The sequence below is a fragment of the Melanotaenia boesemani genome, chromosome 21 (genome assembly GCF_017639745.1).
Source record: "Melanotaenia boesemani isolate fMelBoe1 chromosome 21, fMelBoe1.pri, whole genome shotgun sequence".
Classification (NCBI taxonomy): Eukaryota; Metazoa; Chordata; class Actinopteri; order Atheriniformes; family Melanotaeniidae; genus Melanotaenia; species Melanotaenia boesemani.
The window spans coordinates 4,199,631-4,215,891 of record NC_055702.1 but is presented as its reverse complement, the minus strand read 5'-3'; the positions used below and the strand labels follow the sequence as shown (position 1 = coordinate 4,215,891).

The following is a 16,261-nucleotide window of genomic DNA, read 5'->3' as shown; positions in this document are numbered from 1 at the left end:
GTGTTCCATTAATAAATTTCCAAAAGTCATAAACTTAACCCTTTAAAGCCCGACACGGGAAGATTTTTTTTATTTTATTTGGCCCTTTAACAAAATGTAAAAAAACTAAAAGTTTTTACCATAAAGTGATCTAAAAGGTCTCAGAAACAGCATTAAAGGGTTAAAGTTGTGGCAAAAAAAACCTTAAAATATATAAAAATACAGACTGAGTCAGCAGAAGTCTCTCTACTTGTCACTCGTTTGATTGTTTTTACTGTAAATCCTAAAAGGGTTTTGTTTTCTCACTTTCTGCAGACTCCTTTGGTTCTCTGTGGGAAAATGGTTTGTTGTTAATTTTATAAACACCACACATCCAGCCTCCAACAAAGCCATGTTATGATTCATGACACATGTTGATGTATTTTTTCTGTTTTCAATGCCATGGGACTAGTGATGAGTCTGCATTTTTAGCAGAATCGTAAGAAAATCTTTATAAAAGCTTCATAACCCGTCCTGATTCTTTCTGACAGTCCAGGATATTAAAAGTGTCCTGTCTGTGTTGTAGCCTTTCGATTCTTCTATTTTCATCCAGGCAAGTCACTGAGGGTGTGTGGAAGGGCCCTGAAGAGCTCTCCAACCAGCCCCAGAAGAAGGCCGAGGATCTGAGTCGCAGCTCTGACCTGGACATCCTGAACAGTCCTCCTCTCAGCCTCACCGACCTGAGCTCCAGCTCCGGCCTGGCCAACTGGATGCCCGTGTCTGCCGGAGACGCAGACGCCTCAGGCCCTGAGCAGGACATCCCGCCCTCCATGACCTTCAGAAATCGCGTTCTGGATGAGCTGCCTAGTCGGCGTCCTGCTGACAAGTCCGTGTCTGCTGAAGTTAGACTGGTAATCCGCTTTTCACGCACCAGCAGATGGTTTATTGTTCCATGCATCCATAATATTAAAACCACCCTGTACTTCTCTGCAGCATCTTATTTATCCACATCTGTGTGCATGTCAGGCGGCTGAGCGGGACTGGGAGGAGAAACGTGCCAGCTTGACCCAGTTCAGCGCCCAGGACATCAACCGCCTGCTGGAGGAGACCCAGGCTGAGCTGATGAAGGCCATCCCGGACCTCGACTTCGCTGCCAAGCACATAAACAAACCGGTGGTACCCCCCAAGCCCCAGATCACCATCCCAGTAACCTCCACCACAGCTACTTCTCCTGCAGCTGGAAGCACTGGGACCACAGCCACCACCACACCCAGCGGGGACCAGCAGCCTGGCAAAGTGCAGCTGGCTGCCCAGAAACTGAACAGCATGGAGGGGGCTGCTTCTCATCGAGGGTCGGGTGAGTGATCTACATTTGGTTATCATCCATGCAGAAAAGCTCCGTTTAACATGATTAAACATGTGATCTGTTGGTACAGTGGACCTGAACGTAGCCAGGTACAGAACAGAAAAACCCTCCAAGTCCCCGCCTCCACCTCCCCCTCGGCGAAGCTTCCCATCAGCACACGGTCTCACCACCAACCGCACCGGAGAAGTTATCGTCACCACCAAGAATCTGAAGGTGAGGCTCTTTCAGGATGTTTATCCACAGGTGCCACAGCATCTTTGGATGTGATCCCAGATTATGTTGCTTCAGAAAAACGCTGGTCATGTTTCCGAGCTGCGACTGAACTGTGGAGCCACTAACACAAACAACAGCATCAGACACTTAACGTGACATGAAGTTAGTGGATCTGCTTTACATTAAACACTTAGAAGCTTTATGTGTTTATATGATGGAGTTGATTGAAATTTATTTTATTATTAAAACAACACTATCAAGTTCAGTCTTTTGTTTTCACTTCTAACCTAAAAAGAGCAGAAATGAACTGAACCAGTTCAAAAATAAAATGAAGTTCATACTTGAACTCTGAACATGAACTATTCATTTTAACCTGTGGGAACTGTACTTGGAGTTAGTTCATGTGAAGTACATCCTGAAATATGTTAGGGCTAAAAAACTGTGTACAGCAGATGAGCAGGAACCGAAAGAGACGCCCTGAAGAAATGGGAACAAATCCAGCAGAGACCTGAACCAGGTCCAAGCAAGAATGCATCTCAGAACTACACAAAAAAACGGCTTAAGGGTTCAATAAAAAAAGGTTTATTTCAGTCAACTTAACAGTGAAAATATACTTGCGGCTGAATTTTCTGATAGTTTTTAAGTAAATCCGGGTGTGTAATCTGTGATCTCAGTGGTTCACAACCTATTTTCCTTGAGGACCCCCTTCATGCAAATACTGAGACCCCTGCCCCACCCTGCACTGAAACCACACCTGGTTTAATGCTTCAAAAGTGAGATTTTCACCATAAATTCTGTATTCTGTCCTTCAATAGAGCCACAGTTAAGTTATCAACATATAGCCTTACTTTTTTTTCTTAAAATAGGGACGATGTGTGGACAATAATCACAAAGGCTCTGAATGTTCAAAGCCTTGGGATACCCCCTATGCTTTTTAGGGGACCCTCTTGGGGGGTCCCAGACCCCAGGTTGGAAACCACAGTGTTATCTGATGATGTAGCAGCCGTTCTGTTCAGGCTGTTGAGGTTTCACTGTTTCTGTTTTGCCTTTTGTAGATGGAAGAAGATGGTGACATGCCCAAAACACTGGTGAAACTGAGGCGGACCCCCTCCGACACCCCCCGACCTGCCTCAACTCCCCCGGTGATCGCAGCTTCAGCCGTTCAAGACGACGACGAGGAGAAGATCATAGCGGAGCTGCAGGTGAGTTGGGGTGGATGGTTGGCTGTGTAGCTGCAGATTTCTGTTTTCGTGTGTTTTTGTTGTAACGTCTCCTCAACACACACAGTTATTTCAGAGAACGCCAGTAAAAGATCCCCCTCGTAGTAAAGAGTACAGCAGCCGACCAAAGGCCACCCCTCCCTGTGTTTTTGGCTCCTCCGGCAGAAAGGTAAATTTAAAACCTGCTGCCACAAATCTGGACTTCTTCTTCTTCCGCTGGCTTTTCCCTTTTTATTTACTACTGTTTACTTCCTGCTCAAACTTTCCTAACGACTAACATGAAGAGTGTGAACACCGGAAACTTGGAAGTGAAAATAAAACCCTCACGATGTGCTGCAGAAGGAACACAGCTGTAAAAATGAGTCATTTTATTCCCAGACAGAAATAAATCTGCAGTTTCTCAGCATCATTTCAGAGACCAGCTTTCATCATCTTTTTTACACGTTTATGTTCAGCAGTTTAAACGTACTGAGAGAAAACTGCCTGTCAGGTTTACTCTGAAGAAAATCAGAGTAAAATCTCATTTAAAAATGCACTTCTGAGAAAAATGAGATTGATTCCAGCTGCCAAATAGTACGACGGAAACACAGAAGCTTCATTAATGACATGAGAAGCTAAACATTTGCATTGTTCTTTATTAGCTAATATTTGTGATGTATTTGTCACAGCAGATGTAAAGCTGAAATAGTCGGCATAAATCAGATTTAACCCTTAAAACTCCACGACGCTGCTATCACTTATATTGCAAACAGTTTGTGAGGATCGGTGGTGTAACTGTGTGGGGTAAATTGTGATGCATAGCTTACCTTTATATCCCGTCCAGGAGGTTTAAAATCCAGCAAAATGTTGTTTATTTAGAGACTATATGATAAATCCACAACTATCCGTGATAACAGCATTATTTATCACATCTACATGATAAAAAAACACTGTCAACACTGTTGCTAAGAGACCTCTATTTAGACCTGGAAATGATGATGAAGCCACTTCCTGTCAAACTTTCCACCAATCAGAGAGCTTAGATTGACGGTAACGTCCAATCAGGAGCAGCCAAAGATCAACCAGTGAGCAGAAAGTTCTATGTGTGTCTGAAAGAACGAAAATTATACCACAGTTTATTCATATAGTACAACACATGCTTGACCAAACTATAAACCATATAAACACTAAAAACAGAGAGGAATTAAATAATATACAATCAGAGTAAACAGTAAAAGCAAAGTCAGTCTCACACTGGGCTGAAAGCCAAAGAATAAAAGTGTGTTTTCAGAAGAGATGTAACAACATGAACTGAGGGAGGTTGTCTTACGTGCAGAGTTTAGAGGCCACATCAGGAAAAAGCTCATAATAAAGGTCCCGTATGGCTGGAATTAAACCAAGAATGTGATGCGCAGTGGTGCCAAAAACCAGCTGAGTTGGTAAATCTAACTTAACTTTATTCATAAAGCACTTTACAACAGCTGAACATAAACTGAGGATAGTAGATAAAAAATAGCAGAGATGACTGGAAATAAGGAAAAGTGTAAACATGGAAATAGTTTCTGTTGTGTGTTTGTTTCGACTTGAGAGAACGATGAGATGAGAAAAGGTTTGGTCGCTGTTGATCTGTGTGTTATTTCTACAAAGTTCTGTTAGTAATAAATTCTGCTTTCTTCTTCTGGTCGGCCTTTATGCTGCTATATCTATTCATACATTCATTTTACATCATTTTAGCCTCAGAATGTGAAGCTGAGGCTTGAAACATGTCTGCTGCTGACTGGGATTAAAAGGATTGAGATTTTACAAGCAAACAGCAAAAACTAGCCTCCAGTTTTAATGGTTAAACATGCAAGAATTAAATAAATAAATGAAGCTAAAACAATCTAACTCATTTAAATATTACATAACAGAAATAATCTTCCTGTCCTGCCGACTTTTTATTATTTACATCCTCTGTTTATTCTACTGATCCTTTTAAATAAAGGAAAAGATGTGGAAACATTATTTTTAATGTAAATAAAAAATATTTCACCACAGTAATAAAGTCTTAAGTATTCAAAAAGTGATTTAAAAATATGAGGAAACGTTGTTTAATGTATAAGTCATTCATCTCTTCACCGGAACCTCTGAGAGGAAATACCGTGAGTCATGTAAAATGTTCTGGACCTGTTTTTATTCCAGAAAGCAGGAGTGGCTTCAGGAAAACTGTGAAAGTTTGGAGTGACTGGTGAGAGTCTGGACCCGAGTCCTGCAGAGTAACTGGATGAAAATGAGGTTGAATGTCTCTTTACTTCCAAAGTAAAGCTGCACCGAGCCGGTGGGATCAGATATATTTGTGTAGATTTCATGTTTCAGTCTTTTCTTTTTAAAAAAGTAAAAACTTTACAGAATTTAAATGTTTGAGCTGTGCAGCTGCTGTCATAGATGCTGAGCAGAACTTTTTAACAGCTTCTCTCCTCTCACTTCGTCTTCTCTGAGCTCTGAATATGTTCACACTGCAGGTTTTAATGATCAGTTAAACCAGATTTCTTTCCTTTCCAGAGAACAGAATACTTTTGTGACTAAAGCATGAACAGTCTCCGGGCCTGAAGTGACCCACATATAGAAGAGGATTTCACCCATGTTTTTTCTTTTTTTTTTTAATAAAACATGACTCGTGTCTGGTTTAGGAACACATGTTAAAATTGCCTGGTTCCAAAAGTCAGACATGAGCAAAAAAAATTCAGGCTTTGGCCACTTTTACCTGCAGCCTGTTTTTGTTCAACATAAAATAAGCCTAAGCTAACCTGAGCTGCTGCGATGTGTAGACTGAAGCTGACAGGGTTTTACTTTTGATTTGCAGGCTGTGATCTGACACATACAGCAAAGTAAAGAGGTCTTGTTTTTGCTGGATTGTCACATGACGCCACCATGCAGGTAGATGTCAGAATAACCAGCAGGGAGATGGAGGAGCAGGAGGAGGGGGTTTCAGGTTCAGAGCTACAGGCAGAAAGCATCCATTTCCTCACATGCAGATGTTTTAAATTCAAGTCCTGTTTTTAGAGCACAGAGCAGTGGTGAACGGGGATCCCAGCAGTGAAAATCAACATACCTTGGACTTTGCTTGTTTATTTCCACATTTAAAGAATTAGAAGAGGATGAGATAATCTGGCTAAAACATAAGAGAGTCAGGTTTGTAGGTAAAAACCTCGTAGGAGGATAAATTCAGCAGCAGGGGCTGGATGTAAATACATCTGACAGTAAGGGATCAAAGGCTGAAGGAAGAAAACAAACATCGAAGCAAACGAGCTGAAAGCATCCTGCTCCAGTTTGTTTTTCCTGAACCAGGTGTGACAAAATCCTCATTTTCATGAATTCTTTTCTCATCTTATTCACAAAGATTTTCTTTTTTTTAATAAAAGTTTTCTGCTCAGATGTTCTATATTTTCCGAGCATCTCTGTGGTTTTGGTTCTGGGATGGCATGCTCATATAAACAACTGTGATCCTGCTGGGGGTGAGGAAACATGATTTCTTCTATCTTTTGATTGAAAAACCTCTTGCTCCACAGCCAGGACTGTATTCAGGAGGAGAAGTGGTAAAAAACTGCAGTAGTTGTAGTAAATCTGTGGTAAATGTAAGTTTTTCATGCAGTAATGGTACCTGCTCTACCTTGATAAGTTGGAGGCTTTCACACAGTTTGACAGTTAGTTGTGGTAATTAGAGGTGGGTCACATGATATCATGATTTTCCTCTTAAATATCTCTAATGATATCACAGACAGTATTGATGTCTTTAATGAGGAAATGAGGCACAGCATCAGTAATATCCTTCCACCGTTTGTCCGACTTGTGACTCTACGGCCACCGATCTTCCAGCCTGTGTTCATCCTCCATCCAGCGATCAGACTGTAATCACTCTGTGGGATTCATTTAAATATTTACCTCCCTGACTTTCTTTATAAGTGATGAAAGTAAAACTCCTGTAAATGAAAATGCAGCACGAGCAGAAACAAAGAAAACTTTATTAAACTGAATTTTACGTCCACGTTTCTAACTGGAGAAAACAGATAATAGTTGTTTGTGCTCCTTCCTGCTTTCAACACCTTGGATTTTATTACAAACATTCTTTTTTTGTGCATTTGTCCCTGTTAAAGTTGTAAATGGATAAATGAAAATCGTAGGAAAGACTTTACAAACAAATCAAGCAGCAGAACGACGAGTCGTCGCAGCAGGTCTAAAAAGGAAAGTCAGTTTTCTGCTTAAAATGGAAAACCAGAGGATTTCTCTCTAATCCAACAGATAACTGCTGATTTTCTGAAAGAATCAACATCTGAAAAAACAATGGAAACTTATTTATATTGTTTTTAAACCGTTTTAAATCTCTGTGGGGAAAAAAGTTGCAAATTGAGTCAAAATGTGTTTGAAATATCAGATTTTAGGATGTGACTGGAAACGTCCGAGATGCATAAAAATCCAGTGAAGTGATTTTGTTAACCTGCCAGACATCTGACGCTTCCTTCAGGCTGTGAATTTTAGGTTTGCTTGTGTAAATCTGATGGGTTTATGCACTTCGTTCAGCTTTTTATCCAGGCACATGGACAAACAGATTATACCAACATGTTGACTGTGTTTCAGATGTTTTGTAGTCCTGGTAAAACGTCTGTCTTTGCTACCACAGAACAGCAGCAACTCTCCGGGACCGACAAAGGGTCCGACGGTGGCAGCCCGACTGAAGCACCTTCAGCAGGGCAGCCTGGAGAGGCCCAAGACCCGCAAGCAGAAAGAGGATTTCCCCAAAGTCCAGGGCCAGCAGCAGGTATTCCACTTCTAAAAGCGCTCGGCTTGCCTCTGCCTCTCCTCTTTCCTGTCACTCCAAAGGAAGCTCCGCCTCCCCGCGGCTTCTGCAGGATGATAAACTGTGCAGACACGATGAGGGAGCTTCCTGCAGAAATATTTTACCAGTTCTTGATGTGTGCTTTAACATTTGAGTTACTGGATCAAACCTAGCTTACTTAGAGATTTCTGTCGTACAAGTCTGTTGATGTTTTGATTTCCTGGTTAAGGCCTCGGTGGTGCTTGTGGCTAATAAAACTAGCTTTATTATAACTATTCGACCTGTTCAGACGACCTTTGCTCCCGCTGTGCAACATGGACTTCAGTAAAGCCACGGATTGACTTTATATCAAGGTCAAAGCGATGATGTTTCACCCTGATCCAACCATGTATCCTCGTCCTCATCTCTGTCTGTTCATCCAGTAATTACAGCACGCTGCTTCCTCATCACCCATCCTCAGACATGAAGGTTAGCAGGCAGCGGTCACAGTTTTAGTACGGTGGAGAAGCCAGAGATCACATTCCAGCCAAAAGGCCAGTCTGTTAAGCTAGCTTACCTGCCTTTTAACAGCTATGATGCTACAACTTTATATGCAAGATGAAGAGAGTGAGGTGGAGGAGGAAGGTTACCTGAAGATGTTAGAAGGTAAAAAGAGGCATGAAGTGGAGCAGAAACTGAAAGCAAAGAAAGGCAGCAAGGATATAAATTTATTAGCACCTCTGTGTGTAGCAGCTCATCTGTTTGACTTTATCTGAAGGAGATTTATACGTTTTATTTAAGGTTTTTATAATCTGTCCAGGTACTGCTTTCCTTCAGCATTTAATCTGTGTATTATTTTCTTATTTGGTCTAAAAACGCCTTTAACAACATCCTGGATTAGATTTTCAGACTGGATGTCTCAAAATAGCACAAAAACCTGGAGCTGAGAAAGGCAGCAAAAATGTGGCAAAATGGCTTCTAAGAGCACGTTGGAGAAGGAAGTCTGCTCTGATGGATGATGATGGACTCTTCAGCTATTTTTGACTGAATAATAAAACAATTGACAAACAACAAATCTGACTTCAAGCTGGCACAAAGTTGTAAATTGAACAGCTTTGCAGGCTCAAATGAAATGCAGTTCTTCTATGTAGCAGCATCTTCTGTTTGAGGTTAAAGCAGAAACATATGCCAAACATCTGGCTGGTTTGTGTCCAGCTGCAGGAGGAATTCAAGCCCTCACTGCTTTATCTGGAGCACTTAGCCCAGTGGTTCCTAAACTTTGAGCCACGAACCCCAAGATAACATATGTTGGCGTCCCCAACGTGTGTTTTAGACAAAGATAATGAAATATCAGCTAATAGGTGTATTACAGTGTAGTTAATTTTCACAAAATAGAAGCAAATGATCCATCCAGTGATGGTGGTTTATAAAAACAGATGTTCTCGACCCCAATCTGAGCAGGTTAATCTTAAAGACTCAACTTCAGAAGCTCCATACAGTCTGATTTTTTCCCCACTGGCCATTTGTTTAATCCTCATCTCTGACCCTGTCCTCTGCATCAGAACATTTATTAAGAAATAAACTGTCCAATCAGAGCAGGAAATGTGGTTTAGCACGAGAGGCTGCCCGTGTGAACCCGAACCAGCAGAGTTAAACGAGGAGCAGCACTCGTCTCGTCTGCTCCTGCAGACGCTCCGAGCTGCTGAGTGGAGCTCCTACAAACACATCCATGGCCACCCATCATCCTCGCCACATTTTACACATCTGGACCCATTTCAGTAAAAAGACTCAATCAGATAAATGAACGTTTTACACATGCAGCTGTGATCATGTTTGTAAGCACAGAAAGACATTAACACGGCTGACCTCCGCGATGCCACCGTGTCAGCAAACCGTCTGCAGCCATTAGAGACTCTAGAAGTTTGAAGGGAGGAAAGGTCCTGCTTGTGTTCACAGCCGCTCATCAGCGGTGGCAGCAGAGAGGAGCAACAGCCGCTCGGGCTTTGCTGTTTTTCCATTTGCTTTATTTGTACTTGGTATCATTTGGTGCAGCGAGGAGCAGCAGAGACTCCAGCTGCTGCTGCTGGTGACGAGTTTGAAGAAAGATCCGGTCAGAAAGTCTCATTCAGAGAAAACCCTCCTCCTTCCTCCTCGTTTCCTCTTTTCCTTTTTACTCCTGTTTGTTTTTCAGACTTTCTCATCACCTCATCCTTTCCTTTCCTCCTCACCTGTTCCTTTTCTTCTTGTTTCTTCTCGATTTGTTTTTGGTTTGCACTTTGATCGTTTTTATTTTCCTCCACTCGTTTCCTTTCCCTTCCCATAATCTTGCTTTTTCCTCTCCTTGTTCCTCACCTTCTTCGTCCTCGGTTTCTTTTCTCCTCATCTGTTCTGTTACCTCTTCTTGTTTCCTTCCTCCCATCATTTTCCTGCTCTCATCTCCTTGTTTAATCATTTTCTCTCTATATTTCTTTTTAATCATCCCTCTGTTCCTTGCCTCCTCCATTCCTTGTCACCGCCTTTTATCTCCTTGTTTTCTCATCTTTCTTTTTTCTTCCCTCTTTTCCTGCTCTGTCATTTAGTTCTCTTCCTCCTCTGCTGTTTTCACTGCGTCACACGGAGGAGGAAGAGGAGCTGAATAAAGGCAGATTTTCTGACAGCAGCACAGCTCTGCATCATTGCCTGTTTGCAGCTCAGCGACAGTCACGCTGATGCACCAAAAGCCAGCGTCCCCGCCGGCCAATCAGGTTGCAGCGCAGAGCAGCGGTAGTGCAGGGAGACAGCGTTCAGCTTCAGTGACTCACTCAGATGAAAGATTTAACAAAAACTTGAAATACATTTGTCTGTTAGTAAATTTTGATTTATCTTTTTTTCTTTCCCCCCTCCCTTTCACCGCTTCATGTCTCCATTGAATTTTTTGTTTCCTTCTTTGCTCTTAAATCCTCCCCCTGCTTGCTTTTCGGGGCAGCGCTGAGCTTTTGTCACAGCAGACACGCCACCCATTGATCCAGCCGATCATCAGTTTGGCTGACGTTTTCCTTCGCTGCTTCTTCTGACATCTTTTTGCTCTGTGGGCCAGTCTTTCCTTTCTCCCCCCTTGCTTTGCCTTTTGTCATTCTCTGCTTCTCAGGTCTCATCTGGACTAATTACGTGAGGAGTGAGTACTTGGATCATTCCGGTTTTGGACTTCTAAATCCCTATTCAGACCTCAAAGGTGTGAGATTTTGTCTTTGACTTTATCAGCTAGAGGTCACTAAATTATATTAAACTGGAAGGGGGTGGGGTAGTAGTGTAAAAGGGTTGGATTCCTACACTCTGTAGTAGCAGCGTGTCACCTCTAACATGTGAATCCATCTTCCAACATGACTAACAACCAAACAATATCTGTGTTCCAGTTTCACACCAGATTCATGCAGAAATGTTGATTAAAGATTTTTTTTTGTTTGTTTTGTTTTGTTAGTTTTTTGAGCCAGAAAAGACTAAATAAATGAAAACAAGCTGACAGAAGAAAATAAATGTAAATTCATGCTGCTGTTGGAGGTTGGAACAAAGAGGACATAAAGAGATTTTCAAGCCACATTCATGTAATTTACACTAAAATCTGTTCCTGTTTGTGCTGCTTTTAGAAAATATGCTGCTTTAAGTTATTCAGATTCCACAACTTAAACTTCTGACAAGTTCTGCACAAACCTGTTAACGGCCTGGTAATTTAATTCAGGTGTGCAGAAGCGTCTAAAACCTGCAGGACATCAGCCCACCAGGACATCTCTGGCTTAGACTGTTACCATGGTAATCAAAACCTAAAGATCCCTTATAACCCAGAATGATAAATAAAAAAGAAAAATATTAATGAGCTCCATGAATTATAAAGTTTTCTAAGCTGAGAAAGTTGAATCTTTTGGTCTCCTGGTGAAAATGAATCTGGAAAACAATTCTTTTAACATAAATGAACATAAACTGCACGTAAAGCTGAGCATAAACCTGCTTTGAGCGCTGTGCACGTCGTCAGAAACGAACGGTACTGGAATAGATGCAGGACCAGGGAGACAGGTGGCGGCAGAGCAGCAACTGTCACCACATCCACATCCTCGATTTACAGGCTTTAATGTCGTCTATAAAACCGGAGGAATCTTTTCCTGCTGTGATCTTAACATCAGTTAAATAGTAATTATTCATTATTTACATCCTGCTCATCTGGATGATCTTGACCCACTTAGCAGGTGTTTAAAGACATCTGTAAGAAGTTTAAAGGTCTGTATTTGAGTCAAGTTAAGAATGAATGTTTTAAAGTTAATTTACATTCAGCCAAAACTTGACAAGAATCAGCAGCATGAACAAAGTGAATAGTAGCTACAAAACTGCGTCTCACATCACTGACAGCAGGGAATCTGCTCGACTGCTGGTATTATTCTCTCTGCTGTGGGTAGGTTGTAGCATATATACCAGCTTTCGTAAGTTTTCTTTGAGTTTGGGCTGAAAACAAAATTAAAAATTTATTTTAAAGTATTTAATGTCCCCTTTAGAGCATCTTGTTGGCAACAGAAAGTACGTTTTATCCACTGGTGGAATGAATTTGGAAAAATATCTTCAGGCTTTTATCGTCTGTCTTTTAACTCACAGCTGAACATTTTACATTTTTAATAATTGTTTTTGACAATGAAAAAAATTTTAAACATTCAGATAGCAAACCAGTTTTTATATAAACCTAAATAGTGACGATCCAGCTGGACTTTGTATGGACGTAAAGGTGAAATTAGGACCAACTTTCTCCATGTTACAGCTGCATATTTAACTAAATATAAGTTTATTATCTGTGGCTGATGGTCATGTCAGTGTATTGGTCGCTTCCTAACGACGGCTAATTCAACGTCCGTAATGCACCCCGTCTCTTCTCTGAGCTCCCTCCAGCCAGTAAAAGTCAGTCCGATGTTGACTCTTATCTCTTGCTCTGTCACTCTCTCTCTTTTCCTCACTTCCTCCAACAATATCCTCATGGATTTTTTTGCTAAATGAGTCATGGTGCACGATATCGATGTGTGACATGGTGCCCTAAAGCAAAACACAGCTGTGATGTAACGTTTCGGACTGGAAAAACCGCTTCTAAAGTACCGTTTCTCAGCCTCGGGATGCTGCAGGGCAACTACAGGTTTTATTGTTGGAAAGTTAAAAGTGTTGCTTTAAAAGTCAGATTTTTGACATTTAGAAGCAAATTTAGAAACAAACTTGTGAATGAAAGTGGCTTTTTTGGCTATTTAGCTGCATTGATCTGCACTTAGACAGATTGCAGTGTGTGCAGATTAAACAGGCTCCTCTGAATTTAAACAAATACATGCAGGAGTTATTTATCTTTGTGTTAGTCCAATTAAACACTCACTATACATGCAGATCTAGTCTGATTAATGCATCAAGTTTTTTCTCTGGTGTCTCTCAGGTAAGCCTGATTAATTCAGTTTAGAGTGTGAAGCTGGGACACAAATAATGTTTTACTTGTCTGCAACATGTTATTTTAATCATAAAGGTTTAAAGAAACCTGGACTCTGACCAGTGAGCTGGACTAAAACACACAAATACTGAGAGTGAAACCTTAAACTGTTGCTGTGTGAAACAAATCTGGAAGAAATGATCCAGTGTGACATGATGCTGGAGGGAATCTGTCAGTGTGTTTATACTGCAGGAGGAAACAAAATGAGTTTATAGTGGATGCATATATACGGAATGTATTTGTAGGCTCAGACGTAGCATATAAGCTAATGCAGACGTAGAAAAATACAGTTATAGTTGAACCTGAGCCACTTCACAGATATATTGTATATTATATGATCATTTAGTTTTGTTTTAAAAAGAAACATGTAAAAAAGAAAGTGTCATCTATGTTTTATATAATCAAGCTTTTTTTGTATTTTTATACTTGAAGAGGATTCATAAGCATGTAACACATTTATCCTGTAAATTATTATTTTTCTGCGTTAAAGATTTTTTTATTTTTCCTGCTAACCATGAAACGAACCATGATCACACTTAGTTGTAGAGACCAGGAGGCGCTCGTGACCGACCGGACGGTAAAATAGTGCCACATTTCTGAAAAGCACATGAAACAATCACCTCACTGACGGGACGCCTCATTCGTAGCTGTTTTCCTCTATTATAACCAATGGTGTGCGTACACTACTCAGAATATACAGTTTAAACTGTTTATTGATGGTTTCTTGATGAATGTGTGATTGTTAAAATATTTGTGGATGTTCAAATCATGTATATAAACCCAAATCATATTACAAAATTGATTTTATGTGAAATTTTTATATGACGAAAAAAAAAAGACATGGCATGCAAACTGTATACATTCCTGGAAATCTGCACGCTGGCTCAACAGAGGTCTCAATTTCTTGTCAATAATTCTGTGTATACCTGTGAGTGTATGATAGAGTAAACAAAAAATGTACAGTAACATAGATTTTTGTATTATGTTCAAAAGTGGGTGAAGCCCCTTCTGTGTGAATAAAGAAAAAACATCTCTAACATTTATAGAGAGATCTCTGAACGATGTTGTGTATCGACTAACGCCGTTCCTTCAGTCTGAAAGTGATGCTTGCTGTGTGGGATAAGTGTTGTTCGTGATTTGTGAAGAATGATAACTACTCCGTCAGTATAACTAAAGACCAACTAAACAGCAAAACACGGCACAACTTTGTGCACGAAGAGGAAAAGTTGCTGCTTCGTGTCAGAAAAATCAACCCGACTACAAAGGTTGCTGCTTTTGTACATTCCTGTTGTGTTTTGTGACAATAAAGGTGACCCTCTTATACATCAGTGCTGACGGCGTTTCATTTACTTATTTTAGCTCAAATGTTTTTTCGTGTTTAATTCTCCTGACATTGATGATAAAGTGTTTGTTTTTAGATAGACGTTGCCTCCCGCCCGTCTGATCCAGTGATCCTTGACGTTGAAGGTAATCCACCATCATCACCCTAATCTCACATTCACTTCACGGATTGGAACGAATCTTCAGGACCTGCTGTTAAACTAAAATGTGCACCAGAGGAGAAAATGTGACGCAGATACAGGAAATGACTCTGCAGAGGGTCATCTCGCTTCTGACTGGACCCTCTAAGCAGCTCATGTTTTGAAGTTTTTCCAACTTTAGCTGCTTTTGAGCCGCTGCTGAACGTCTGGTCACACAAGGTTTAAAACAAACATGCTGCAGGTGATTGAGCCCGTTTACATCACCAGCAAAACTTGATATCTGGGAATAATCAGATAGTTATATATAGTAATAATCTGATGCGTCTACATGGGCGTCTGAAATATGTTTGAAAAATCTGTCTACATTCACCAGTCCAATGCGTACATATGCTGTGATGTCATTTCCTGTCTTTGTAAAACATCTGTTGAATGTGGCGATGCCCACAGTGTTAGCGTTAGCTGCTCATGTAAATAGGTGAATGTTTTGATTAATTTATTTACACTTCCTGTTACTGCTCGACATCCTGTTTTTCTTCACGTTGTGACTACGTTGCTTCCGTCTTTTCAATAGAAGATGTGGAAAAGACGGAAGCTGTGCAGCTGTATACAGATGTAAAAAGACTAAATAAATCAGATATAAATGTCTACATGCACAAAGACATTAAAGTATTGGGGAAAAATCTGTGTTAATCCGATTTCTCATCAGATGATGGTGGTTCCCTATTCAAGGATATATGATGCTGTCTACATGGCCACCTGAATTATCTGATAACTCCAGAAATGAGGTATTGATCAGATTTGTGATGTCCATATAAAAGTGCATTGTAGTATATTCCTGTTGATTAACGTCATGTTTGCATAGGGAAACCAGCTCAATGGTTGACATACTTGTATACTACTCTTGTTACCAGAAGATTCCATGTAGGAACACAGATCAGATAACTGATAAATGCATCATCTGATTAGAAGAAATCAGATTTGCACACTAAGGTTTTCCTGTGCATGTACACCCATATATTTGTTTTACTTTTACAAACTTTTACATTTGTGCTGTGCGTAGCTTCCGTCTTCCATTATAAAGTTGTCACAACGTCAAAAAAAAAAAAACATGTTGGCGTGCAGCAGCAGGAAGTCTGAATATAAAAGTAAAACAAATGTCTGATGTTTCTCCAGGTGTCTGTTGGAGCCACTTCTCTAGCGTGGGGGGCACAGCCACCGGTACTACTGTTGCCTTCACCTTCCAGGCTTTCTCCAGCTCTTCCTTGAGTTCTTGGTATTTCTCCAATTTCTTGTGTTCCTTCTTCCTGATATTTCCATCTTTGTGATGGCTACATCAATCACTACGGCTTTCCTTTGCTGCTTATCCATGATCACAGTGTCCGGTTGGTTGGCCACCACCATTTAGTGGGTCTGTATCTGGAAGTCCCACAGGATCTTATCCCTCGCGTTCTCCACCACCTTGGGAGGTGTTTCCCATTGTGACATAGGGGTCTCCTGTCCATATTCTGCACAGATCTTTCTATACACTGTGCCAGCTTCTTGGTTATGTATTTTTTTGTCAGCCAGTATCTTGCACCCTGCTGTGAGGTGCTGGATTGTTCCAGGGGCCTCTTTGCACAGCCTGAACCTGGGGTCCTGCCTGGTGTGGTAGATCTGGACCTCAATTAGCCTGGTACTCAAGGCTTGCTACTGTGTTGCCATTATTAGAGCCCCTGTGCTGATCTTCAGACCAGCCCTCTCTAACTATTGGTAGGACTTGTTCATACCCGCCAC

At 40.9% G+C, this 16,261-nt stretch overlaps 1 protein-coding gene across 3 annotated transcripts in view; it reads left to right on the top strand.

Moving 5' to 3' along the window:
* Positions 1-12,387, top strand: part of LOC121632222 (SRC kinase signaling inhibitor 1-like) — a 152,994-nt gene extending 140,607 nt beyond the window's left edge. For 2 of the 3 annotated variants that reach the window (XM_041973484.1, XM_041973483.1), the window contains 7 exons: positions 295-321; positions 572-869; positions 985-1,315; positions 1,395-1,537; positions 2,593-2,739; positions 2,825-2,926; positions 7,394-7,546. In XM_041973484.1, coding sequence (XP_041829418.1) covers positions 295-321; positions 572-869; positions 985-1,315; positions 1,395-1,537; positions 2,593-2,739; positions 2,825-2,926; positions 7,394-7,546 — 1,201 coding nt within the window. Of the gene's footprint in view, positions 1-294; positions 322-571; positions 870-951; positions 1,316-1,394; positions 1,538-2,592; positions 2,740-2,824; positions 2,927-7,393; positions 7,547-10,493 lie in introns of those variants that run through there. The other variant, XM_041973482.1, reaches the window with a different exon arrangement.
* Positions 12,388-16,261: the final 3,874 nt, after the last annotated feature.